The sequence below is a fragment of the Cervus canadensis genome, chromosome 4 (genome assembly GCF_019320065.1).
Source record: "Cervus canadensis isolate Bull #8, Minnesota chromosome 4, ASM1932006v1, whole genome shotgun sequence".
NCBI classification, from domain to species: domain Eukaryota; kingdom Metazoa; phylum Chordata; class Mammalia; order Artiodactyla; family Cervidae; genus Cervus; species Cervus canadensis.
In genome coordinates, this window is record NC_057389.1 from 85,433,394 (window position 1) to 85,460,562 (window position 27,169).

General features: G+C 37.2%; 1 protein-coding gene across 3 annotated transcripts in view; it reads left to right on the forward strand.

Moving 5' to 3' along the window:
- Positions 1 to 27,169, forward strand: part of RAD50 (RAD50 double strand break repair protein) — a 247,961-nt gene that overhangs the window by 206,845 nt on the left and 13,947 nt on the right. For all 3 annotated transcript variants that reach the window (XM_043466015.1, XM_043466014.1, XM_043466013.1), the window contains 7 exons: positions 2,063 to 2,189; positions 2,830 to 3,023; positions 5,978 to 6,088; positions 6,548 to 6,640; positions 6,727 to 6,840; positions 13,203 to 13,330; positions 15,243 to 15,467. In XM_043466015.1, the coding sequence (XP_043321950.1) occupies positions 2,063 to 2,189; positions 2,830 to 3,023; positions 5,978 to 6,088; positions 6,548 to 6,640; positions 6,727 to 6,840; positions 13,203 to 13,330; positions 15,243 to 15,467 (992 nt within the window). The remainder of the gene's footprint in view (positions 1 to 2,062; positions 2,190 to 2,829; positions 3,024 to 5,977; positions 6,089 to 6,547; positions 6,641 to 6,726; positions 6,841 to 13,202; positions 13,331 to 15,242; positions 15,468 to 27,169) is intronic.

Here is a 27,169-nt window from a genome sequence, read left to right on the forward strand (position 1 = left end):
GAATCTTTTCAGGCAAGAATACTGGAGCAGATTGCCATTTCCTTCTCCACAGATCTTCCCAACCCAGGGATCAGACCCATGTCTCTTGTGTTTCCTGCATTGGCAGGCAGATTCTTTACCACTGAGCCACCTGGGAAGATGCCTTTTATTTTCATCATTTAAATTAACTTAAGCATAAAATTAAGAGACTAGAGAGCTCTTCAAGAAAATTAGAGATACCAAGGGAACATTTCATGCAAAGATGGGCACAATAATGGACAGAAATGGTGTGGACCTAACAGAAGCAGAAGATATTAAGAAGAGGTGGCAAGAATACACAGAAGAACTACACAAAAAAGGTCTTCATGACCCACATAATGACAATGGTGTGATCACTCACCTAGAGCCAGACATCCTGGAATGTGAAGTCAAGTGGGCCTTAGGAAGCTTCACTATGAACAAAGCTAGTGGAGGTGATGGAATTCCAGCTGAGCTCTTTCAAATCCTAAAATATGATGCTGTGAAAGAGCTGCACTTAGTATGCCAACAAATTTGGAAAACTCAGCAGTGGCCACAGGACTGGGAAAGGTCAGTTTTCATTCCAATCTCAAGGAAAGGCAATACCAAAGAACGTTCAAACTCCCGCACAATTACACTCATCTTACATGCTAGCAAAGTAATGCTCAAGATTCTCCAAGCCAAGCTTCAATAGTACATGAACTGTGAACTTCCAGATGTTCAAGCTGGATTTAGAAAAGGCAGAGGAACCAGAGATCAAATTGCCAACATTCATTGGATCATAGAAAAAGCAAGAGAATTCCAGAAAAACATCTGCTGTATTGACTATGCCAAAGCCTTTGACTGTGTGGATCACAACCAACTGTGGAAAATTCTTAAAGAGATAGGACTGCCTGACCACCTTACCTGCCTCCTGAGAAATCTGTATGCAGGTCAAGAAGCAACAGTTAGAACCAGCTGTGAAACAATGGACTGGTTCCAAGTTGAGAAAGGAGTACGTCAAGGCTATATACTGTCACCCTGCTTGTTTAACTTATATGCAGAGTACATCATGAAAAATTCCGGGCTGGATGAAGCACAAACTGGAATCAAGATTGCCAGGAGAAATATCAGTAACCTCAGATAAGCATATGACACCACCCTTAAGGCAGAAAGCAAAGAAGAACTAAAGAGCCTCTTGGTGAAAGTGAAAGAGGAGAGTGAAAAAGCTGGCTTAAAACTCAACATTCAAAAAACTTAAGATCATGGCATCCAGTCCCATCACTTCATGGCTAATAGGTGGGGAAACAGTGAGAGACCTTATTTTCTTAGGCTCCAAAATCACTGCAGATGGTGACTGCAGCCATGGAATTAAAAGATGCTTGCTCCTTGGAAGAAAAGCTATGACCAACGTAGACAGCATATTAAAAAGGAGAGACAGTACGTTGCTGACAAAGGCCCATCTAGTCAAAGCTGTGGTTTTTCCTGTAATCGTGTATGGATGTGAGAGTTGGACTATAAAGAAAGCTGAGCGCTGAAGAATTGATGCTTTTGAACTATGGTGTTGGAGAAGACTCTTGAGAGTCCCTTGGACTGTGAGGAGCTCAAACCAGTCAATCTTAAAGGAAATTAGTCCTGAATACTCATTGGAAGGACTGATGCTGAAGCTGAAACTCCAGTACTTTGGCCACCTGAAGTGAAGAACTGATTCATTGGAAAAGACCTTGATGCTGGGAAAGATTGAAGGCAGGAGGAGAAGGGGACGACAGAGGATGAGATGATTGGATGGCATCACTGACTCGATGGACATGAGTTTGAGCAAGCTCTGGTATTAGTGATGGACAGGAAGCCTGGTGTGCTGCAGTCCATGGAGTGGCAGAGTTGGATACAACTGAGCAACTGAACTGACTGACTGAAGCTTAAAATTAATTTCATTTTTATTGTATTAAAATTTGTTAAAATTATATCTGAGAACAGTTACAAATTAGATTTTTTAAAGTAATTAAAAGCAGTTAATTTTTAAAGATTTTGAATAATGATAATGCCATAAATTTCCTAAAGGAAATAACTTTGATTTATTCTTAAGATGGAACTAAAAGATGTTGAAAGAAAAATTGCACAGCAAGCAGCTAAACTCCAAGGACTAGATTTGGATCGAAGTGTTCAGCAAGTAAACCAGGAAAAACAAGAAAAACAACACAAATTAGATACAGGTAATAGAGTGTGTTTCCTTATAAAAACTTCAACATTCCCAGCATATGGTTTTTACCATTAATTTTATAACTATTATGTGGACAAGAAACGGTCTTCCAGTTCACGGTATAGTCACTTTCTCTTCTCAAAAGCATCACTTCTCCTCTCTCCGTTCTTTACAGAACAGACTTTGAATAATAGGAACTTTTGAATAATTAGTAATAGATGGAAAGTGAAAGTCGCTCAGTCATGTCTGTCTCTTTGTGACCACGTGAACTGTAGAGCCCATGGATTTCTCCTGGCCAGAATACTGGAGTGGATAGCCTTTCCCTTCTCCAGGGGATCTTCCCAACCCGGGGATTGAACCCAGGTCTCCTGCATTGCAGGCGGATTCTTTACCAGCTGAGCCACAAGGGTAGCCCAAATAATAGATAAGCTGTTCTCTTTCTCAGTCATGCTTGCCCTGTGAGCTCACCCATGGGTGTTGGGACAGCAAGCGGGTTTGGGAGCTGGATAGATAGTTCTGGCATTTTTCTTGTGGTGGGTGGGACCCACAGAAACTCAGCCTTTGTGAATGCCACAGACCTATAAACTAGAAAGATGTTACTTATGGTGTTTTCTGTGCCCTTTCATTAACTGTATGGATGTGTTCTCATGCAGTTTCTAGTAAGATAGAATTGAACCGTAAGCTTATACAGGACCAGCAGGAACAGATTCAACACCTAAAAAGCACAACAAATGAACTTAAATCAGAGAAACTTCAGATATCCACTAACTTACAACGTCGTCAGCAGCTAGAGGAACAGACTGTGGAATTATCCACTGAAGTTCAGTCCTTACACAGAGAAATAAAGGTAAAAACATTCATATGTATTTGTTTTTTAAAATTAGTTCAGATATATGAAATGCTCTTTTTGGGATAATGGCCAAAATATGGTTATTGTGAGAATCAAATCGAAATGGTATACAGAACTTGTACTAATAGGTAAAGACTTCTGGGAGAAGATTTACTGGCCATAATAAGAAGGAGCTGGCTGCCTGGTTAAGTAGTGAACTTCCTGTTACTGGAGGTGGCCTGGTGGTGACTGCTAACTCCGTATGAGGATTCCTACTTGTGTTGGAGATTTGTCTTATCTAAAAATCCTACATGGATGGCAGACACTGCCTCTCAGACATAGCACTTTTCTTTGATTCCAGATGTAATTTCAGCATACTTCCCACTACAATCAGCAGGCACTGAGTTGACACATGGAATGGAACCTAATTGGCATCCCTCACCTAGTTTAATCAAACCTAAGTAAAAAGTGAAAGTAAGAGTCGCTCGGCCATGTCCGACTGTTGGTGACCCCACAGACTATACAGTCCGTGGAATTCTCCAGGCCAGAACACTGGAGTGGGTAGCTGCTCCCTTCTCCAGGGGATCTTCCCAACCCAGGGATCAAACCCAGGTCTCCTGTGTTGCAGGTGGAGTCTTTTTTTTTTTTCCATTTATTTTTATTAGTTGGAGGCTAATTATAATATTGTAGTGGTTTTTGCCATACATTGACATAAATCAGCCATGGATTTACATGTGTTCCCCTTCCTGATCCCCCTTCCCGCCTCCCTCCCCATCCCATCCCTCTGGGTCTTCCCAGTGCATCAGCCCTGAGCACTTGTCGCATGCATCCAACTGGGACTGGTGATCTTTTTCACCCTTGATAGTATACTTGTTTCAATGCTGTTCTCTCAGAGCATCCCACCCTCGCCTTCTCCCACAGAGTCCCAAAGTCTGTACATCTGTGTCTCTTTTTCTGTTTTGCATATAGGGTTATCGTTACCATCTTTTTAAATTCCATATGTATGCGTTAGTATACTGTATTGATGTTTATCTTTCTGACTTACTTCACTCTGTATAATGGGCTCCAGTTTCATCCATCTCATTAGAACTGATTCAAATGTATTCTTTTTAATGGCTGAGTAATATTCCATTGTGTATATGTACCACAGCTTTCTTATCCATTCGTCTGCTGATGGGCATCTAGGTTGCTTCCATGTCCTGGCTATTATAAACAGTGCTGCGATGAACATTGGGGTGCACGTGTCTCTTTCAGATCTGGTTTCCCTGGTGTGTATGCCCAGGAGTGGGATTGCTTGCAGGTGGATTCTTTACCAGCTGAACCACCAGGGAAGCCCCAAATCAAACCTAAGACTCAGCCAATTAAATTTTTGAACAGTTTTAGAAAAAATAATCTTATCTAGGTTTATAATTATACACATTCAGTAGGAACTAAGTATATTACTGAATCTGTTGTTACTATAAATGTTTCTTAAGTAGTTTTAGATTACAGAATATCAGAGGCGTATAGTATAAATAGTAGTACTACCTTATTTTTTTATTTCTTTACTGCTTATAAAACACTGTGACATTTAAACTGTTGTATCTCATTTTGCATTCAGTGTATCATTTTGATAAATGTGACTAAATTTCCTTCTTTTTTTTTTTTTTCTAAATTTCCTTCTTAAAGAAAAAGAAGTTGAGACTTCCAGATATTCCATGATTTGTCCAAGTTCATACAGTTAGTAGGAGGCAGAGTTAATTTACTGGTATATATCTTATGATGTGTAAGACATTTGACTTCCTACCACACCAAACCACTTCCTAATATAAAATATACTGACACTGAACTAATTCTGAATAATTGTTTCTACCTTTATGAATTCACTAGGTACCTCAGGATCTTTTGAGGATCATGGTTTTGAACAGCGGTTATTATATTATGCTATAGAGATGTTTCAAGGCCAAATGATGTGTACTTCTGATTAAAATAGTTTTTTGAAAACCCCTTTCTTTCCAAAATAAGTCAGAACACACCTACATCAGTGTACTAGTATGGTTTAATTACCATAAAATATCTACTTAGCTTCAGCAAGCTAAGCTTAATGTCAGAAGTTCCTTTATGATCATATTTCTGTCTGTGAAAGAAAGCACTGGACTGAAAGAGCTTTCTTATTCTTTGGTTACACAGAGCTGATATGGGCCCTTACAAACTCAGGAAAATTTATACCTGAAGCCACATGCTCATACAATTGGAAGCACATGGCATAGATTAAGAATCAAGTCAATGATCTAAAAAGAAATGATACAAATGAACTTACAAAACACAAGGAGACTCACAGTCTTAGAGAAAGAATTTATGGTTGCCAGGCTGGGGAGTGATGAGGGAAAGGGATAATTAGAGAGTTTGGGATTTACATGTACACACTACTATATTTAAAATGGATAACCTGCAAGGACCTACTGTGTAGCACATAGAACTCTGCTCAATGTTATATGGCAGCCGGGATAGGAGAGGAGTTTGAGGGAGAATGGATACGTGTATATGTATGGCTCAGTCTCTTCCCTGTTCATCTAAAACTGTCACAACGTTGTTAATTGGCTATACCCCAAGACAAAATTAAAATTTTGAAAAGAAAAAAAAGAAGTCAGTGTAGCATATATACTTGCTGACACACTATAACATAGTGGCTAAAAGAGTGCCTCTGGGGGGAAAAAAAAAGTGCCTCTGGAGTTGAATGAGATCTGAATCCTGGCTCCTTCATTCACTGATTTTGGGGACCGTGGACAAATCATTTCTGTGCTCATCTGGAATTTAGCATGAAAATAATGGTACTTTCCTCATAGGGTTGTTGAAAGGAGCAAATGAATGATTTAATCATTTAAATGATTTTTAAAGCCTGGTACATAGAAAATGGTTTTATTATGACTGTGAAGTCTGAAATAAGCTAATGTAATGCTATTATATAAGGTCTTATTTTTTTATATCTTTAGGATGCTAAAGAGCAGCTAAGCCCTTTGGAAACAACATTGGAAAAATTTCAGCAGGAGAAAGAAGAATTAATCAACAAGAAAAATACAAGCCACAAAATAGCACAAGATAAAGTAAGATTTCATTTATTATATATTTACCAAAAACATTTTTTAAAATTATTATATTCAAAGCACCATGTTGGACACTAATATTTCACATGAAATTAAAAGCATGATAAAATAATATTTGTGACATAATAAGATTTGTGACATAATCTTTTTTAAATAAGGATTAATTATAAATTATTTTGCTTTTTTTGTGTTATTTTGCTTCTTGATTTAAACTATTAATAGAAGTTTGAGAATTGAGAGCTTTTAATCTAATCTCATAGGTAATAAAGGGAGATTGTAAAATTTGATTTGAGATAAAATGTGTCAGTGATGGAAACTGGAACCCAGCATTTCTAACCTCTAAGCCCATGTTTCACTGTATGCTCCTGTTAAGTTTTTGTTACCTTAATATAAGATATTCCTTGGAAATAAATCTTCCTAAATGCCTACTCCCAATATTTAATAAGCATTTTTCTACAGATAAATGAAATAAAAGAGAAAGTTAAAAATATTCACAGTTACATGAAAGACATTGAGAATTATATTCAAGATGGAAAAGATGACTATAAGAAGGTAATTAAAACTACTTAATTGAATATAATTTAAAATGATTTGTTATATTTTTATTTCTTGTGCTTAAGAAATTTTCTTTTTTGTAGCAAAAAGAAACTGAACTTAATAAAGTAATAGCTCAACTAAGTGAATGCGAGAAACACAAAGAAAAGATTAATAAGGAAATGGGAATCATGAGACAAGATATTGATACACAGAAGGTAGGTCCTTTTTTTGCTGATGATTTATGGTGGTATTTATACCAGTAACATTCTTACTTTTTTTATTTTTTACTCTTCAATACTTGCATTGAGTAGATATGAAAACAGTAGGGAAAAGCAATTCTTGTGTATATATTTATATAAAAAGTATGTTTTTCTTTTTTGTTATTGAGAGACAAAGCAAATTTTCCTGTGGCAATGTAAAAAGAGACATATTTTCATTTGTAAAATGAAATTTCAACAAAGTGCACTTGGTGTAACTTAAGCTATTGTGATTCTTTTGATCATAACATTTTTTTTCCTGATTGTATTTTTTTTTTTTAATTGAAGTATAGTTGAATTACAATTCTGTGTCAGTTACTGCTATACAACGAAGTGACTCAGTTATGTATTATATATACACTCTTTTTCATATTCTTTTCCATTATGGTTTATCACAGGATATTGATATAGTAGTTCCCTGTGCTATACAGTAGGACTTTGTTGTTTATCCATTCTATGTATGCCAGTTTGCATATGCTAATCCTAACTCCCAGTCCCCAACCTCTCTCACATCCCTCCCCCTTGGCAAGCACTAGTCTTCTTTCTTTGTCCATGATTCTGTTTCATGTGTGTGCATGCGTGCTCAATCATGTCTGATTCTTTGTGATCCCATGGAATGTAGCCCACCAGGCTCCTCTGTCCATGGGATTTCTCAGGCAAGAACACCGGAGTGGGTTGCCATTTCCTTCTACAGGGGATTTTCCTGACCCAGGGATTGAACCTGCATCTCTTGCATCTCCTGCAGTGGCAGGCGGATTCTTTACCACTGTGCCACCATAGGGTCATTTGTATCATATTTTAGATTCTCTATATAAATGATATCATATGGTATTTGTCTTTGTCTTTCTGACTTCACGTAGTATAAGCTCTAGTGGCATCCATGTTACTGCAAATAGTTATTTCATTCTTTTTAATGGCTGAGTAATACTCCATATGTATGTACCACATCTTTATTCATTTGTCAGTGGACATTTAGGTTATTTGCATGTCTTGGCTATTGTGAATAGTGCTGCTATGAACATGGGACTGCGTGTATCTTTTTGAATTATAATTTCATCTGGATGTATGCCCAGGAGTGGAATTGCCGGTTCATATGGTAATTCTATTTTCAATTTTCTGAGGAACCTCCATACTATTTTTCCACAGTGGCTGCACCAATTTATATTCCCACCAACAGTGTAGGAGTGTTCCCTGAGAAAAGCAATTCTAATAACATTGTGATTTCTTCTTTCCTTTTTTGTTTTCAGTAAGAGACTTCCTTGGTAAAAGTTTAAACATAAAAACATAAAATTAAGCCTCCCTCCCCTTCTGACAATTGTCAGTCTCACTTCTATATATTATTCTTAAATGTTGTAAGTAGACTATGTATTGTTTTTCATTTGATTCCTTTATTTGCTTTCTCTATTAAAGACATTAATTTCTACAGTATAATTAAAATCACATTGAGAAAATAATTTTCAACATGTCTAATATAAACATGATGGTTAATATCTTTAAAAACTATACCGTTTCTCTCTTCTTGCTGTTCTGAACAAAATTTCATGTTTGAATGCTTTAAACACTTGGTTATAAATAATGGTTAAAATCTCTTTAAAGATTAGCCATATCTGCAGATTCTCTGGCCATAGTGCCAGGAATGTTAAATGTGAGTATCAGTTCAGTTCATTAGCTCAGTCATGTCTGACTCTTTGTGACCCCCTGAACTGCAGCACGCCAGGCCTCCCTGTCCGTCACCAACTCCCAGAGTTTACCCAAACTCATGTCCATTGTGTCGGTGATGCCATCCAACCATCTCATCCTCTGTCGTCCCCTTCTCCTCCTACCCTCAATCTTTCCCAGCATCAGGGTCTTTTCAAATGAGTCAGCCCTTCCAATCAGGTGGCCAAAGTATTGGAGTTTGAGCTTCAACATCAGTCCTTCCCATATGAGTATCAGTCAAAGGTAAATCGAATCTCTGCCATCTAATAAATGCTATATAAATTTATGATGCATATATAATAGTTATCATTAGCTTATTACGTGTGTTTTCTATTTAAAATCACAATCTATAAATAAGTAAAGTCCATACCAATATACAGAGATAATTAAGATAATACCAGTCTGTGACCCTTTTCAAGTTGATGGTCTAAATTTAGTAGATCTGACTACATTAGTTTACTTTTATAACCTACCTTGTTCTAGAAGTTATTTACTAATTATTTACATAAAGCAATGCTAAGTAATAAATTAATGAGAAAATGAAACAATGTAGAAATAAGGATAAGAAGGCGGCAGTGAAGCAGGAGAGTGCTAAGTATATAAAATGTAGGCCATGAACTCTGATATGCTTGCTGAAGATCTCAGTAGTCACATGAAAAGAGAAAGTCATAATTAAGATTCACATTGTCTCAAAACTAAAAAAAACCAGTTTCCTGGACTGAGACCAGAGAAAAATGTCTCTGTAGGCATTCATGGAAAAAAAGGAAGACACTGTATAGATTAATAGAAACCAGGTCTTCAACAAACTTCATGAGGCCCTTTTTTTCACAGTATGTTTCAGTACGTTTATTATCCCTTGAGGAAGATTCTGTAGAAGGTGGTATGCTTGGAGCCTAGAATAAATGTTAGAGTGTTTAGAGAGCAAAAGTTAGCTATAGGCACCTATCAAAATCACATGGATTTTTCCCACTCCTAAGTATATAACCAAGAACTTAAAATATATATTTGCATGCTGCTGCCGCTGCTAAGTCACTTCAGTCATGTCTGACTCTGTGCAACCCCATAGACGGCAGCCCACCAGGCTCCCCCATCCCTGGGATTCTCCAGGCAGGAGCACTGGAGTGGGTTGCCATTTCCTTCCCCAGTGCATGAAAGTGAAAAGTGACAAAGTGAAGTTGCTCAGTCGTGTTCGACTCTGTGTGACCCCATGGACTGCAGCCTACCAGGCTCCTCCGTCCATGGGATTTTCCAGGCGAGAGTACTGGAGTGGGTTGCCATTGCCTTCTCCAATATATTTGCATAAAATATGGAAAACAGCCCAAATTGTTATCACCTGATGAATGGGTGAACAGAATGTGGTATATTTATATATATTTGCCAGGAATTTCCAGAGAAACAGAACCAATAAGAGACTGATAAATACAGATTTCATCTGTATTTATATTATAACAAAGATAGTTTATCACAAAGATAGATAGTTATTGTAAGGAATTAACTCAAGTGATTGTGGAGGCTGAGAATTCCCAAGATTTGTGGTTGGCAAGCTGGAGACTGAGGAGTGCTGATTGTGTAGTGTAGTTCTGGCCTGAGAACTAGGAGAGCTAAAATATTCTCTCAATCCAAGAAGAGCCAACGTTTCACCTTAAATATGAAGACAGGAAAGAAAAAAAACACCGTCCCAACTCATACAGTCAGGCAGGATGATTACCCCTTAATCAGCCTTTTTTGTGCTGTTCAGGTCTTTAGTTGACTGGATACGGCCCATCCACATTAGGAAGGACAGTCTGCTTTATTCCATCTACCAATTTAAATTTTAATCTCACCCAGAAATACTGTCATAGACAGAATAATGTTTGACCGGTGTCTAGGCACCCTGTGGTGTCAAGTTGACACATAAAATTAACCATCGTGGAATATTACTCAACCATTAAAAGTAAGGAAATAATAGATGCTATAATCTGGACAAACCTTGAAACTATTGTGCTTAAATGAAAGAAGTCAGTCACAAAAGACCATATTGTATGATTCTATTAACATGAAATGTATAGAATAGGCAAATCATAGAGACAGAAAGCAGATTAGTGTTGCTTGGGGTAAGGGGAAAGGAGAGAAAAGGGAATAGAGAGTGACTACTAATGGGTATGGAGTTTTGGGAGCAATAAAATGTGCTGGAATTAGCACTTTATGAATACACTGAAACCACTGAACTGTATACTTTAAAGTGGCAAATTTTATGGTACGTGAATTATGTCTCAATTTAAAAAAAATCACCTGGGTTATTGAAAATACACATCTGTCTCCATTCCAGCTCAATAAATCAGAACCTCTGGGGCATGAGCAGAGGCATGTATATTTTGTTGAAGGTCCTCAGGGGTTCCGATGTATCCCATTAACTATATATCAGTTACTGTCAGAACACTGTATAGCTTTCAGGAAATTGGTCTATAAATGGCATTTTCGCCAACTAGATTTTTGGTGGATTTTGGAATGTGGTTTATTCAGCATATTACTCTCTCAAAAGTACCTAGAATGCAGCTAATTTTCATGTTTCCTTTAGGTGGCAAACCGCATGCATTAACTACTCTCTGAACTGAGTGATTGGGATTACTATCAAACAGTTGAAGAACCTAACAGCATATTTATGTACTTTACTCCACAGAATTTAAAAATTTGGAAGTTTAATAATCTTCCTCATTTTTCAGATGAAGGAAACTGGAGGTGACCTGACTTGCCAAAGGTCATAAAAGTAATAGAGTCGAACTTGACCCTACATTGTCAAATTGCTAGTATAATGGAAAAACAGTTTTATGACTGCATCTAGTTTTGTCTGATACTTTATCTCTTCTTCCTCTGATACTTTATATTTTGAAGACTGTAACTGGAATTTTTACTGCTTAAAGTACAAGGACAAATTTGACCCAAAAAGTATTTCACTAGCTTATTGAGCTAAGCACTGCATTTAGTACTTTTTGTATACAATAACTATTTTAATCTTCAAAGTAGTTCTCTTGACAGGTGGTATTATTATCCCTATGTTACAAGTAAACTAAGGCTCAGAGAATTTAAACTAGTTTGCCCAAAGTCATCCTGTTTGAAAGTTGCAGTGCTGAGATTTGAGCCTAGGTATATCTGACTTCAAAGCCTATACTCTTTAACTATTGTGCTGTATACTGTCTTCCCAAATGAAAAAGCAATTAGAAGCTGACCTGAAAGAAAGAAATCTCTAGCTTTCTGGTGACCATGCAGGCTAACAGACCAGGAACATTATTTCATGCAAAAAATCAGTCTCACCTAAGAATGTGATAGCCCTTCAAAGAGTCCTTTCAGGTATTCATGAAAGCAAATTCCATTGTTCTGTTAGATAAAAGCAAGCAATGCCACATTCTTTTGTTCCTAATAAGGAAGAAGTATAAGCATAGTCCCCCAGGGAAGAAGCTTGGGGAGTCTTAGCAGCTGTGGTGGTACATTAGGTTGCCTTGGCAACAAAAGTTGGTTTACAACTATATCATTTTCGTCATCTCTAGCTTATAATGATGCCTTTAATTGATACGTATATATTTACATTATTAGTTCTAGGAAGACTGAAAGGAGCCTTAATGAAGTTAACAACAACAAAAAAAACCAGCAAAACTCAGAATAATGATTTACAGGTGGGCGGGGGTGGATGTGAGCATGAAGCATGTGAGGGGGCGGCTTCCCTTCCGATCTCCGGCTTCCCAGAGCCGCAGTGACTCTGGAGTCATTCCTTTGGCAACAAACTGTTACCAAAGATCTGCCTCCTCCCCTCTCCCCCACCTCCCTCCACACTGAGTTTATCTCAGGTTGCTCTAGAAAGGTCTTCTTTGAAAAGGCCTGACTCCAAAGTTAAGGTAAATATTTTATATTCAGGCTTTTTTGGACCAAACCATCATTTTTTTGCAGGAAGACTTTTTCTCCCTAAGTTGCAAAGAGTCAACTTATAAATTGTATTCTGTTCGTCTCTTGACAACATAGTCCATTATAATCACCAGGGAAACTACTGAAATAATTGTGTGGTGCTGCTGCCAACAAATGATTTAATGGTTGCTTTTTAAGGACAAAACTACTCAACAAGAACAGCTAAATTTAAAGTTTTTCAGTTCAATTCAGTGGCCAGAAAAAAATGTCATCAAGTATATAGATACACTATTTTTGTGAAACTTCTCACCACCTTGTCAGCTTGAAGGTAAAGATCTTATCTGACATATTTAACAGTATATAATGGTCTTGGCACATGTTAGTAGACAGATACAACTCAGGAAAAAAAGTGGGGGAGACTTTGATAGTAGTCTTGCTCTCTTGTATCTCTTAGATCAGTGGGCTCCATTTTGAGGTTCTTAGGAAAGATGATCCTGTGGGGCCTGGATATGAAATACTGGAAATCTAGCGGTAGCATTTTCTCTCATCATTTAAATGTTTGTTTTGTGTGTGGGGGCCTTCCAGATTTGTCTAGGCCTGGAGGCCCCTTTACACTAGCTTCTCCCTCTGCTGAGTCACACATGAGTCTAAGGCAGAATTGGTACTTCCTGTTGCCAGTTACCTGCTATGAATCACATGTTGGTGACTTGATTATTTTTGTTAACGAATTTAATATTTACATTTAGATACAAGAAAGGTGGCTACAGGATAACCTTACTTTAAGAAAAAGAAATGAAGAACTAAAAGAAGTTGAAGAAGAAAGAAAACAACATTTGAAGGAAATGGGTCAAATGCAGGTTTTACAAATGAAAAAGTGCGTTTTTTAAAATAGTCTTTAGTTTAAATAAAGGTCCTTATAATTGAAATGTGAAATATATTCAATGCATTTTTTTTTTTTTTAAGAATTTAAGCCTGTGGCCAAAGTGTCCTTTAAAACTTGAAAGAAGGTAGGCACTTGCATACAGATACATTTAATGGCTTTATAAACTGAATTACTGAAGAAGTAGTAACACAGAATTTATAGTCACATTGTAACTATGCAGTGATAGCCAGTATTCAAAATACCGAATTCACAGACTTTAGCAAGCCTGCTTCACAAGTTAATGATAGAAAGAATACCTGGCCTCTGAACCCTGCCTGGGTCAGTGCTTATTCATTCTGTAATTGCTAGTGGAGTTACAGCCAGTTCTTTGTCCTTGATGACCCATTGTACATGGTCCCAGGTATAATTATGTGACAGCCAGAGCATTTGATTAATTAGATTCTTCTTTGATCTGGTTTTATTGATAATTATTATAGTTGCTATCTTCCTGCTACAGCAGAAAAGATTTTATTCTTGTTTTCTTTGCCTTAGGAATTCTGTAAGAACCTGGTTAATGGCTGAGGCACTAGTCTGGTGTAAAAGGTTGTACTAGCCAAACAGAGTTTTTGGTCCCACCTCAGCTGGTTAGATATACTCATTCATTCAGTCATTCCTTATGGAATTTTCATTTTTCTTCTTGACTTCACAAAGAAATCTGGATCAAAGAATGCTTATGTTTTTCTGAAAGATATAATAAATTGAAATTTAATTTAGTTATTAAAACCTAACAAATAGTTACTCCTGTGTTATTGTAAGTTCTCTTGGATTGGCCATTTTCAATCTCATATATCAAAGAAATAAGGCTTAACTAGAAGAGCTCTTTATCTTTCAGCCTGTTTGTTTTTTATGCATTAGGACACTGAGACCCAGAAAAAAAGATAATAGGAAATGAGAATGAAAGCCAGGAACATGACCCAGATATCCTCGCTTCCACGCTGCGCTCTTTACCATTGTAATGTTGGTGCTTTTGGTGCCAAGTTGGGGGGGGGGGGGGCGGGGAAAGCTTATAGAAATAGCCTTTAAATGCAACCATATATTCCTTGCTACTAAAGACCAAAATCGGATATTTTTATACTTCCTTCTGTAATTGGCACATAACAGTGCTTTTCACATTCATTCAGACTGCTAAGCACAACTGTTTTTCAAACCTTTCTTCAGGACACAACAGCAATGTCAACAAAACAGAAATCAGGCCGGTTCTTTAAGTATATTCATAAACTTGAGAGGTGTGCTTGGCAAATAAGAGGACACTTAATAAGTAACTGTTGAATGAAGGTTTTTAAAGCATATGTTAAAATCTGCATTATCTACCAAGTTATGAGAAAAGTTTAAGTTTTTTACCTTCTTGATCAGTGTGATGCTCTTTATACTTATGTAAGAGAAATTTTGTTTTCATAGAGGAAAATAAACTATTAGTGGTATTACTGCATAAATTAATAGTTTGAGATAGAACTTCATTTTGTCTGACATACTGTGAACAAACTGATGAAACCTGTTAGTAACTTCTCAGAGTTGGTAACTGTGCACTTAGTTCACAATGAGAAGTTCGTAAATTTGTAATATTAATCACCAAAAGTACTTTACTTAGGTTAATGTGTAAACATCAGGAACTTTTTCAGTGTTCACATGTTGTGAGAGTACTTCATTCAGCACACAAAAATCAGCTGTTTAGAAACCTGCATGCTTCAGAGATTTGGAAAGAAGAAAGTTTTCTTTAGTATTGAAGCCTTAAAGAAAAAGCAAGGAAAGACAGTATTCTGATTGCAAAGAGAATGATTTATTTATCTAGCTGAAGAAATCTGGCTTTTCTACTGTAGGCTGCTAAAATCTAAAAATGGTCCTCATTTGTTATTTTCCCTCCTAGTGAACATCAGAAGTTGGAAGAAAAAATAGACAATATAAAAAGAAATCACAGTTTGGCAATAGGGCGACAGAAAGGTTATGAGGAAGAAATCATTCATTTTAAGAAAGAACTTCGAGAACCTCAATTTCGGGATGCTGAGGAAAAGTACAGGGAAATGATGATTGTTATGAGAACAACAGAGCTTGTGAACAAGGATCTGGACATCTATTATAAGACCCTTGACCAGTAAGTACTGGGGATTTGGTTCCTACTGCAATCTGTATCAACTAGCATAATTTAGTTTTACTCCCCACTCCCTTTTAACTTTTTTAATGTATTTCAAACCTAGCAGAGAATAGAAAAATATATGTATGTATGTTAAGTAAAGCATGCTTACTTAAATTATGAAGTGAAGTTATAAGGCATATTAATATTAACAAGCATCATGATCCCACCCACATACCCAATCTGAGAACTCTACCATTATCACTAACTACTATCCACTGAGATGCTCCTCCTCATCTCAACCACAGTCATCCCCACTCCCTGTAACTGCTGACACAGATTTTTGCTCTCTCTCTGCTTTTTAAAAAATAATTTTGTAAAGTGTATCACGTTTTTAGCTTTAAAAAAAAATTATATTCTTTGTACTCTTCTAGAATTTGTTTTTGTTTTTTTTTTTTTGCTTGTTTTGCTTTTATTAAGTTGCTTATAGCTGTGGTGTATGCATTTTCAGTGATGTACAGAATTCTGTTGTGGAAATATACCATAATGTATCCATTTTCTGGTAGATGGACGTTTGGGTTGTTTCCACGTCTTTACTAATCTAACCGTTATTGCTAGGAACATTTGTGTCATGTGTTGTGGAGCAAAGATGTAAGAGATTCTCTGGAGTACACATGGGAGTAAAATTGCTGGGTTGCAGGGTATGCTCAGTTTCACAAAATAATGTTAAATTATTTTCCAAGGTAGTTTTAATGATTTATACCACTAACAGGATATAATAGTTACCTTTGATGTATGTTGTGACATTGATTTTGCCGATTTTAGTTTTTGCAGTTTAATGGGTTTTAAATGATAAATCATTGTGGTCTTCATTTGTAGTCCGTTTATTTAAAAAAAAAATGTGTTTATTTTGGTTTTGCTGGGTCTTCATTCCTGTGGGGAGTTTTTCCCTAGTTGTGGGGAGTGGAGGGCTACTCTCCAGTTGCATTGTGCTGGCTTCTCTCATTGCGGGGGCTTCTCTTGTTGTAGAGCACAGGCTTTGGGGTGTGTGGGCTTCAGGAGTTAGCATCCCTGTGCTCCAGAGCACAGGCTCAGTAGTTGTGGCAGATGGGTTTTAGTTGCTCTACTGCTCTGGGATCTTCCTGGACCAGGGATTGAACCTGTGTCTCGTACACTGGCAGGCGGATTCTTTACCACTGAACCATGAGGAAAGCCTTGCAGTCCCTGGATTTCTAATGATGCTGAACATCTCTGTGTTTGATCATGTTTCTTTTTTGAAATATTCCATGGTGGCTCAGAGGGTAAAACATCTGTCTGCAATGCAGAAGACCTGGGTTCGATCCCTGGGTCGGGAAGATCCCCTAGAGAAGGCAATGGCAACCCACTCCAGTACCCTTGCCTGGAAAATCCCATGGACTGAGGAGCCTGATGGGCCACAGCCCGTGGGGTCGCAAAGAGTCGGACACAACGGAGCGACTTTGCTTTGCTTTTACCCATTTTGGTGGTCTTACAGATTTGCATGTGTTCTTTTATCTTTTCTGAATTTTAATTTTTTTTGTTATAGGTGTTATAATTAATCTTATCAAGTTTTTTATATTTATCCTTTTACTTTCTTATAGTGACTTTTAATAAACAGATTTGATTCTTAGGTAGTTATATTTACTCATCTTTTTAGGTTAGCTCTTTTGTGTCTTGTTTAAAAAATCCTTCCCTATTCCTATGTTTTCTTCTAAAAGTTCTAAAGTTTTGCTTTCACACTCAAATACATTTAAGTATCTAATTCTAGATTTAATTTTGTGTACAGTATAAGGTAGGAATCCAATTTCATTTTTTTCCTATGGATACCAGTTGTCCTGGCTCTATTTATTGGGTAGTGTATCCTTTCCTGATGATCTTCAGTCACTTCTGTCATCTTAGTATTCCATGTGTGCATGGGTCATTTCTGGGTTTCATAATTCATTGGTCACTTTGTGCCATTACCAAGACTCTCTTAATTACTGTAACTTTACATTATGTTTTAATGCATGGGGAAATTTTATTTTTTATTCAGTCTGTCCATCTTTTGTCTTTTTTTTTTTTTTTTGGAATATAGACTTTACAGTATTGTGTTTACTGTGCAACAAAGTGAATCAGCTCATCTTTGTCTTTTAACTAGTGAATTTAGTCCATTCATTTCATTGTGATTGATTACTTAGTTGTATTTATTTCTGTTTTTTTTCTACTTCCCTGACTTCTATGGGATTGTTTTATTTTTCTTTATTCATCTTTTTCCCCTTCTTTGGGTTGTAAATAATATGCTTTAGTTATTTGGATGTTTCCCTTTACTTTTTTTTAACATTCATATTCGACCTAAAAATCAAATGTTTTGATTCCCAAAGGGGTCCTAGAGCAACATTACCAGCATCACCTTGGAACTTATTAGAAATGAAAATTCTCAGTCTCCACTCCAGATCTGTTACATTAGATATGTTAGGGACAAGGCTTAGCAGGCTGTGCTTTTAACAAGCCTTCCAGGTGATTACAATGCACACCAAAGTTTAAGAACCATGGCTCTGATATGACTTGCTTTATGTTCTTCCAGAAAGTTCATTTCTCCTATCTGCTGTGTTTCTATTGCCTGGTATTTTCATTTAACCTTATTTTTATATGTCAGATTGGAAAATAATTAATGTGGTTCATGGTCGGTATTTATTGATAAACCCACATGTTTACCAATTTCTTACAAATCTCATTCCTTCCTTCTTTAGGTTCAGTTTCTTTCTTTTTTTGAAGTATATCCTTTAATAGTTTTTTTCAGTGAAGAATTGTGAGTAGTAAATTCTTTTTCAGTTTGAAAATCTTTGCTCTCAATCTTGATACTTTAGCTAAGCATAGAGTTCTAGATTGAAAGGATGTTTTTTTTCTTTCAGTACTTTGAAAATATTCCATTTCTTCTTGATCTCCATGATTGCTGTTGAGAAATCATTCTAATTATTCCTTTGGAGGTAATCTGCCTTTTTCCTCTGGTTCTTTTAAGAGTTTTCCCTTATCTCTTGTATTCTGCATTTTTTTGGAGTGTGTCTAGATGTAGGTTTCGTTTTAGTTCTATTTAAAAATTATGCCTATTGATCTGAGGATTGATACATTTCATTAATTTTGGAAAATTCTCATGTATTATCTCTTCAGATATTATCCTTGTCCCATTTCTCACTATTCTTCCCTCCTTCATTTGTCATTAGACATAAATAAACCTTATTCTTTCCTCTAAATTGCTTAATGCCTCTTGCATATACTGGTAATACCCTGGGTAACACCCTAATGAAGACCTTCCAGTGCAGATTCTTTAGTTTCTGCTTATACTGCCTGTTGAGGTGTCCATTTTTAACCTATTTTTCATTTCAATATTTCAAGATATTTTTCAATTCTGTAAGTTTTATTTTACTCATTTTCAGAACTTTTTATTTTTCATAATTATTTTCTCCTTAGTGTTTTGATTCCTTCTTGTATGTCTTTACTCATTTTAAATATAGATTATATTCTTTTTCACAGTCACTTTTTTATTTCACATTTTTAGGAGTCTATTTCTGCTATATTGTGTGCTGACTCTAGCTCTAGGGAATTATTTCTTGGGTTTCATGTAATATTTAATTGTAAACTCATCTTTAGTGGTGATTTTTTTTTTTTCCTCTCTGAAGTGCCCCTGTGACTTTTTTATGTGGATGTCCTTCCACATAGTTGTTTTGTTATCTGTTAGACACTCTAGGGCTAACACTGGTCTGAGTCTAGTTTTTATGTTAATTTTTCAATTTGGGAGCTCCTGAACTACACTGGTGTTATAATAAAGGAACTTAAACTCTTGGAAGGGATTTGCCCAGGACTTTGAACTCTCAGCTTATTAATTTTCCACTTTTTCCCTGAAGTTACTGTTCAGGAGTCTCAGCCTTTATATTGGGAGTCACTTCTCTTTGCCTCACTTGGGCCCTATACCTCATCTTCTGTCCTAGGTGAGAATACCTAAACCCTGGGTTATGCAAATAATAACTAAATTCAGCTGCAGTTATCACTGACCATTCTGGTTTTTAGTTCTCTCTTTGTTTCCACCACATAGAGAGTTGCCTTTCTTGTAAACTCAGCTATACTGTAAAATAATTTTTGTTCTAAATCTGTCTAGCATTTCTAACTGCTTTATCAAGAGAATGACCTAAGATTTTGTTCGTTACTATTGTCTAAAAAAGAATATATCCTCCTCGATAGAATCTCTTATGTTATAAGGCTTCCTCTGGAAAGAGCCTAGTGAACAGACCAGCCTCAGCATTGGGAATCAGACCACAAGGCTCAGGAGAACAGAAAGACCCCACTTTTCAATCTGAGGATTCTTTTAGTTCATGACATAGCAAGGGTAGCCCCAGAATCACTTAGCTGTAACTCTGGCATGTACAGGTTTTGGAGAGTACATAGTATTTTAAGATAAGTGAAAACTGGAACTGAGCCAATTGTGTTAGTCATTTTTAAAAATAAATACTAGTAAGGTTTTTGTTGGATTACATTTGGCTTCTATAATGAAGGAACACATCTTTTGTCCTCGTTCTCAGTGAGCGAATAAGCTAACATTACAGTGCTCCTTGGGTTCAGAAAGGCTCATGGATATGTATGTTTGTACCAGGTAGGAACTTTTGTTTATAATGTCTTCAGATATTGAAATCTCCCCTAGATTTTTAGTTCCAGTAGTTTAAGTTGTTGAGATTTCATGTTCTTATATAAGAGCAAATGCAGGACATTATTAAAGAGTCCTTGCCTGGTAGGCTTTACATATACAACATTTGTCTTTTTTAAAAAAACTTTCATAATTCTTTTTAGTATATCCAGCTATAGGCATATATGCCTTTAGAAGCCTTATTACTTTTCAAGTTCTTTAACAGCTGATGCTGTGTATGTTGTAAATGTTCCGAACACTTGTTGAATGTTAAGGAATAGGAAACCCAGTCCTTACTGGCAAGTTTATTTAAAGAGAGAAAAGTCTGTACAGAATAGGATAACTTAACTTGGTTTTGATGAAAAAATTAAGCTGAGTCTTAAACAGCAAGAACTGTTTGTATAAAAGTTAATAAATTGTACCTTTTCGAGGCCTGAAAAAAATCCATAATTTGTTGTTAAAAGTGTTGTCTCTAGTCTCTAGAGGCTGTCTGAATCTGACTTGACATTTAGCAAATTATTTAAATACCCTGAGCTTCAGTTTTCTTATCTATAAAATGGAAAAAAAATTTTAAGTCCATTATAGCAGTCATTGTAGAGTCAGAATTAAAAGGGAAACTCACAGGCCACTTAGTTCAGCTCTCTTTGTTATGTTACAGTCTTTAATGTATATTGTTAAATTCTCTATTTCTTAAGGGCACCAAGGAACTTGACCAAGAAAGCGTAGGTTTCTGTTGTTTCTATCTAAACGTGCTTTAAGACTAAATTTCTCAGGCAGGGGCTGTGCAGAGGAGATACTAATAGTAATTAAATACTTAATATGTGGTGTTCAGTTGCTCAGTCGTGTCCGACTCTTTGCGACTGCAGCATGCCAGGCTTCCCTGTCCATCACGAACTCCAGGAGCTTGCTCAAACTCATGTCCATGGAGTCGGTGATGCCATCCAACCATCTCATCCTCTGTCGTCCCCTTCTTCTCCTGTCTTCAATCTTTCCCAGCATCAGGGTCTTTTCCAGTGAGTCAGTTCTTCGCATCAGGTGGCCAAAGTATTGGAGTTTCACCTTCAACATCAGTTGTTCCAATGAATATTCAGGACTGATTTCCTTTAGGATGGACTGGTTAGATCTCCTTACAGTCCAAGGGACTCTCAAGAGTCTTCTCCAACACCATAGTTCAAAAGCATCAATTCTTCAGCACTGAGCTTTCTTTATAGGCCAACTCTCACATTGATACCTGACTACTGGAAAAATCATGGCTTTGACTCTACAGACCTTTATCGGCCAAGTAATGTGTCTGCTTTTTCATATGCTGTCTAGGTCTGTCATAGCTTTTCTTCCAAGGAACAAGCGTCTTTTAAAAAATTTCATGGCTGCAGTCACCATCTGCAGTGATTTTGGAGCCCAAGAAAATAGTCTGTCACTGTTTCCATTGTTTCCCCATCTATTTGCCATGAAGTGATGGGACCAGATGCCATGATCTTTGTTTTTTGAATGTTGAGTTTTAAGCCAGCTTTTTCACTCTACTCTTTCACCTTCAAGAGGCTGTTTAGTTCCTCTTCGCTTTCTGCCATATGGGTGGTGTCATCTGTGTTAGCCATAATTTAATTGAATTCGATCTCAACAAACTGTGGAAAATTCTTAAAGAGATGGGAGTACCAGAATACCTTACCTCCTGAGAAATCTGTATGCAGATCAAGAAGCAACAGTTAAAACCAGCCATGAAATAATGGACTGGTTCCAAATTGTGCAAGGAGTATGTCAAGTATTGTCACCCTGTTTATTTAACTTCTGTGTAGAGTACATCATGCAAAATGCCAGGCTGGATGAAGCACAAGCTGGAATCAGGATTGCTGGGAGACATATCAATAACCTCAGATATGCAGATGATACCACCCTTATGACAGAAAGCCATAACTTCATGGCAAGTAGATGGGGAAACAATGGAAACCATGACAGCCTTTATTTTCTTGGGTTCCAAAATCACTGCAGATGGTGACTGCAACCATGAACTTGAAAGACGCTTGCTCCTTGGAAGAAAAGCTATGACCAACCTAGCCAGCATATTATAAAGCAGAGACAATACTTTGCTGACAAAGGTCCATATAGTCAAAGCTATGGTTTTTCCAGTAGTCATGTATGGATGGGAGAGTTGGACCATAAAGAAAGCTGAGCGCCAAAGAATTGATGCTTTTGCACAGTGGTGTTAGAGGAGACTCTTGAGAGTCCCTTGAACTGCAAGGAGATCAAAACCAGTCAATCCTAAAGGAAATCAGTCCTGACTATTCATTGGAAGGACTGATGCTGAAGCTGAATGAAGCTCCAGTACTTTGGCCACCTGATGCAAAGAACTGTTGCTGGGAAAGATTGAAGGCAAGAGGAGAAGGGGATGACAGAGGATGAGATGGTTGGATGGCATCACCAACTTATTGGACTTGAGTTTGAGCAAGCTCTGGGAGTTGGTGATGGACAGGGAAGCCTGCCATGCTGCAGTCCATGGGGTCACAGTCAGTCACAACTGAGCGACTGAACTACTAGTATAGAGCTGTAAAGAGCAAGTATTCATCAGAGAGATCAAGTAGAGTGTCCAAAATTACCCAGCTAAATGGTAGAGATGAAATTAGATCTCAGAACTAAGGCCTTTCTATTCCCACTGTGCTGTGCAGCTACCACCGTTCTCCCCCTCTTTTTAATCTTTAAAAAGCTAATATTTATATTAAAAATTTCCTTTTACTTAACTCATACTTCCTGGTTAAGAGCCACAATAGTCAATTTATATATTTTATACCTGCTCAGCAAACTGTGTATATGTATGTGCAAAACATATCTTGTCATGTGCATTAGGATTTTGTTCAATTAAGATTTGAGTGCTTGTACGTTTGGTACTGTTTAGATATTGTATACTAAGTATGTAGAGATGTAGAAACAGAAAGTTCAGAAATAAATCTGTAAATGGTGAAAATTAGCCATGATGATGGGAATAACTGATGGGCTACTTTAGGCCTTTTCTAAGGCAGGATCTTTTTTGAGAATTTGACATTTAAGCTGGAATGTGATTCATACAAGATATGCAAAAAGCGAAGATACAGGCATTCCAGATGGAGAGAGAACTGATGCAGAGGCCCTAAGACCAATACAAACATGAGGTGTTCAAGGAATAGGAAGAAGGCAAGCGTGGCTGGGTACAGTGAGCAGGGGAATCAAGTCAGAGGGGAACAGTTCCCAGAGCATGCCATGCCTTGCAGCCTTGGTTAATAGTTTGATTTTATTTTAAGTGTGATGAGAAGTCACTGGAAGTGTTTGAAGCAGGGAGGTAGTATAACCTGACTCATAGTTGGAAGAAATCACACTTGTTGCTCTGTGGAGAATGGATTGTGGAGGCACCCAGGAAGAGGGGTGGACTGGACTAGGATGGTAGCAGTGGAAATGGAGAGAAGTAGATGGGCTCGATTTTTGTTTTGGAAATAGAATTGACAGGCCTTGCTTCTGAACTGAATGTAGGGGAGGAAAGGTGAAAAAAAAGGAAGATTGATCCTACGTATTTTTTCATGAGCAATAGGATGTTGGGGAAGCAAATTCCCACTTCCTGAAATGGGCAGGATTGGGGAGGAGAAAGTCTTTTGGACACTTGAAGTTTGAGGTGCACTTTAAGTAGAGATGTCAGACAGGCAGTTGGATCTGTAATTTAGAGTCTAGAGTTCAAGGGAAAGCTATACATTTAGGAATTATCAGCATATATGTAGTATTTAAAGCCATGGAATGAGATTACATATGGAATAACTGTGGATAGAGATGGGAAGGGTCCCAAAACTCATGTTTACTAATGAAGTGAAGAAGTAGCTGATGAAGAAGGAAAAAAAATTAAAGGCATGGTAGCTTGAAAACCAAGGAAAGAAACTGTTTCAGGAATCTAATGTTCTTGAGAGGTCAAATGAGATAAGGACTAAGAAGTGACCCTTGATTTGATAAAATGGAGAATGTTCATGACTTTGGGGAACAAGCTCAGTGGCATGATTGGAACTGAAGCCTTAGAGTTGAATGAGGAGACAGTAGGTGGTAAGAAATGAAGACAGTGAGTACAGTAAACTCTTTATTTAAAAAAAAGAATTTCTGTTGTGAAGAGTAGCAGAAAAATGGGGGCTAACTAGAAGGGACTTAAGCGCCAAAGTAGGTATGTAGATTGGTTTTATCCTAAATCTTTTTTTTTTTTTTTTTATCCTAAATCTTAAGTGTACATAATTCTGCTACAAAGTAGCTTTTCCTCTTAGTACACTGACTTGCAGACCTGGGGTTTCATAGGTGTTAACTGAATGGAAAGCTGTACCTAGGAACCCTCCAGCTAACCCTGCAAGACCCTGAGAGCACTGACAGCAGGAAGAAAAATTCCCTCAGTGAGGCACCTGTTCATTGAAAAAAAAATCCCTGTTCTGTTCTCTCTGGGCAGACTCTGAGGAGATAGAAATATACCCTGTTCTTCCTGTAAAGTTGTAACCGCTCAATAGGAGAGACCATGGTGGATGGTCCACAGTCTGTACTGACCAGGGCCATGAATAATGAAGGGAGGGCATTTCAGGAGAGAAAAGAGCCTCACTCACAGAGGCATCACACTGAGCAGAGTGAGGGCATATGTGGGAGCTTGTGGGGTTGGGGAGGTACCGGGGTGCTTCCCAGCAATTTAGGCTTGCCTAGGAAACAAAGTCAGGCTGTTTACTGAGTTCTGTTGTCTGGTAATTAGATGGATTCTTCTAAATGAGAAGAAGTGGTACAGATTTCCCCAAAATTGAGTGTGTGTGGGCTTATGCTTGCAGCTCTTCTTAAGGTTTATACTAGGAGCCTTAAATTTGCCTTCTCACCTAGAAGAAGAAAGGTCCAAAATTTCCCTCATTGTTTCACCTCTTAGAAGAAGCATGCAGTCGTCGTAATTGTTGCATTCATCTATCTATTTAAGATAACACAGGAAATTAACAGTGCATTTTCAAGAAAAGCTGATTGCAATCTGTTATTAGTAATCATTTAAAACCATCACTGATTGTCAGCATTACCAATGGTCAGAGACTCACTCGACAAGGGGAAAACATCCATTATTTAGAATTTACTATCCCTTATCCACTCCCTTAAAAGAAGCCATTGATTAAAATTAAGTGATTTTGGAATATATCATTCAAAGTACACTGTTCTGCCCTATCCCCAAAATGTTAACACTATTTTCCCCCAAATGTGGGATGTTGAATATTAAGTCATACTTCTTCTGAGACTCAGTGGAAACATGTAAGTTTTATATCCAAGGCAGCCAGCTGTCTTTGAGTCTCTTCAGAACCCAGCTTCTTACTCTCAATGAGGGCTTGATGCAGAACTCACCTCATGGCCATCATTCTCATTCTTATCTTAGATACAACGCAGTTTCACATCAGCTCCCGTAGCATCAAACAAGTAGATTATAAAACCCAATGATAGCTAGTGGCATTTCACAATGACTTGCAGGGTTTTTTAACCAAATACTTATCAACCACTATAGCAATAGTGGTTGACCCATTACCTAAATTTTAAAAGCTGATATTTGGGAGTCTGGTCAAAGGAAATTAGAGCAGTTCAATAATTTCAAGGGTTTTAGGAAATTAGTTTAATAGTCTTAAAGGGTTTATCCAGAAAAAGAGGACATTTTTCTTTTACATGTGCAACTTAAGATTGGCAAGTTAGGGATTTTAAATTGTGCTAAGTAATAAAAATCACTACTAGTTTGGAACACAATACTCAGTAGAATGTGATACTCATCATATCATTTCCCTTATACTAGAGGACTTCCGCTGACCTATATGTAGGAAGACAGGAAGTTCTCATGGTGGTAACTACAGTAGGGAAGAGTATTCAATATAATAATGAACAACAAAATTGATCTTAGCCAGTTTTCTGGCAACCTGTATATCTCAGGAAGTGAAGCAAAGCAAAGTGAAAGTTGCTCAATCGTGTCCGACTCTTTGCAACTCTATGAACTATAGCCCACCAGGCTCTTCTGTCCATGGAATTCTCCAGGCAAAAATGCCGGAGTGGGGAACTAATGAGTGAAGAAGCATATGAGAAATACATAAAATCTATTGAGGAGTGAAAATGGAACCCCTAAATAAACTAGTTTGAAACAACTTAATCTAGCATAGTTGTCTTAAAATTAGGGGTGGATATGTATTTAAATGGAGGGCATCACCAACTCGATGGACATGGGTTTGAGTAAACTCCACGAGTTGATGATGGACAGGGAGGCCTGGCGTGCTGCGATTCATGGGGTTGCAAAGAGTCCTGACACCACTGAGCAACTGAACTGAACTGAACTGATGTATTTAAACAGCAACTTCTAGGAAAAGAAACTACTTGTAACAATGTTTCCTGAAGAAAATACCCCTTAACTTCCTAATGACTTCAGAAGAACACTGTGCATCTTTTTGACAGCACCCTATGATTTTAAGTCTAGGCTCCAGTTACAATATTCAGAATTCCTGAAATTATCTGGTAAAACTAGTTATAAAAATTATGTAATTCAAGGATAACATGGTTATCTTAAGCCTTATATAATTTTGTAACTTGCTTACAGCCATCCCTGGATTTGGGTCAAAATGATCTTCACATTAGAAATAACTGGCAGGAGAGGAAAGTTTGTTTGTTGTATAGCATCCAGAAAAGAATAATTACTATCTTAATTTTGCAATATACTGTGTTTGCTGGTGCTACTTTTATACAGTGAAGCAACAGCCTTGCAGGAGAATAAGAAACAGTTTAATAATAAAATATTTCAACTTCTTAATTAAAAAAAAAATACTGGAGTGGGTTGCCACTCCACCTCTGTTTGGAAGTACCACCTCTGTTTAGTACAATTTTATGTGCGAGGATGAGAATAGTATTGTTGGAAAAAGTCTTTGTAAGTATAATCTTTTCCACTGCTTTTATTAGGAAGGTTTGTATTTGGCCCCTTTAATATTTACTGAAATAGCTTGAGTTATGGGGAAATCCAGTTCAAAATTTGCCATTGTACATGCATTTCTGACTTTGAGTAGCAAAATGGTAACTA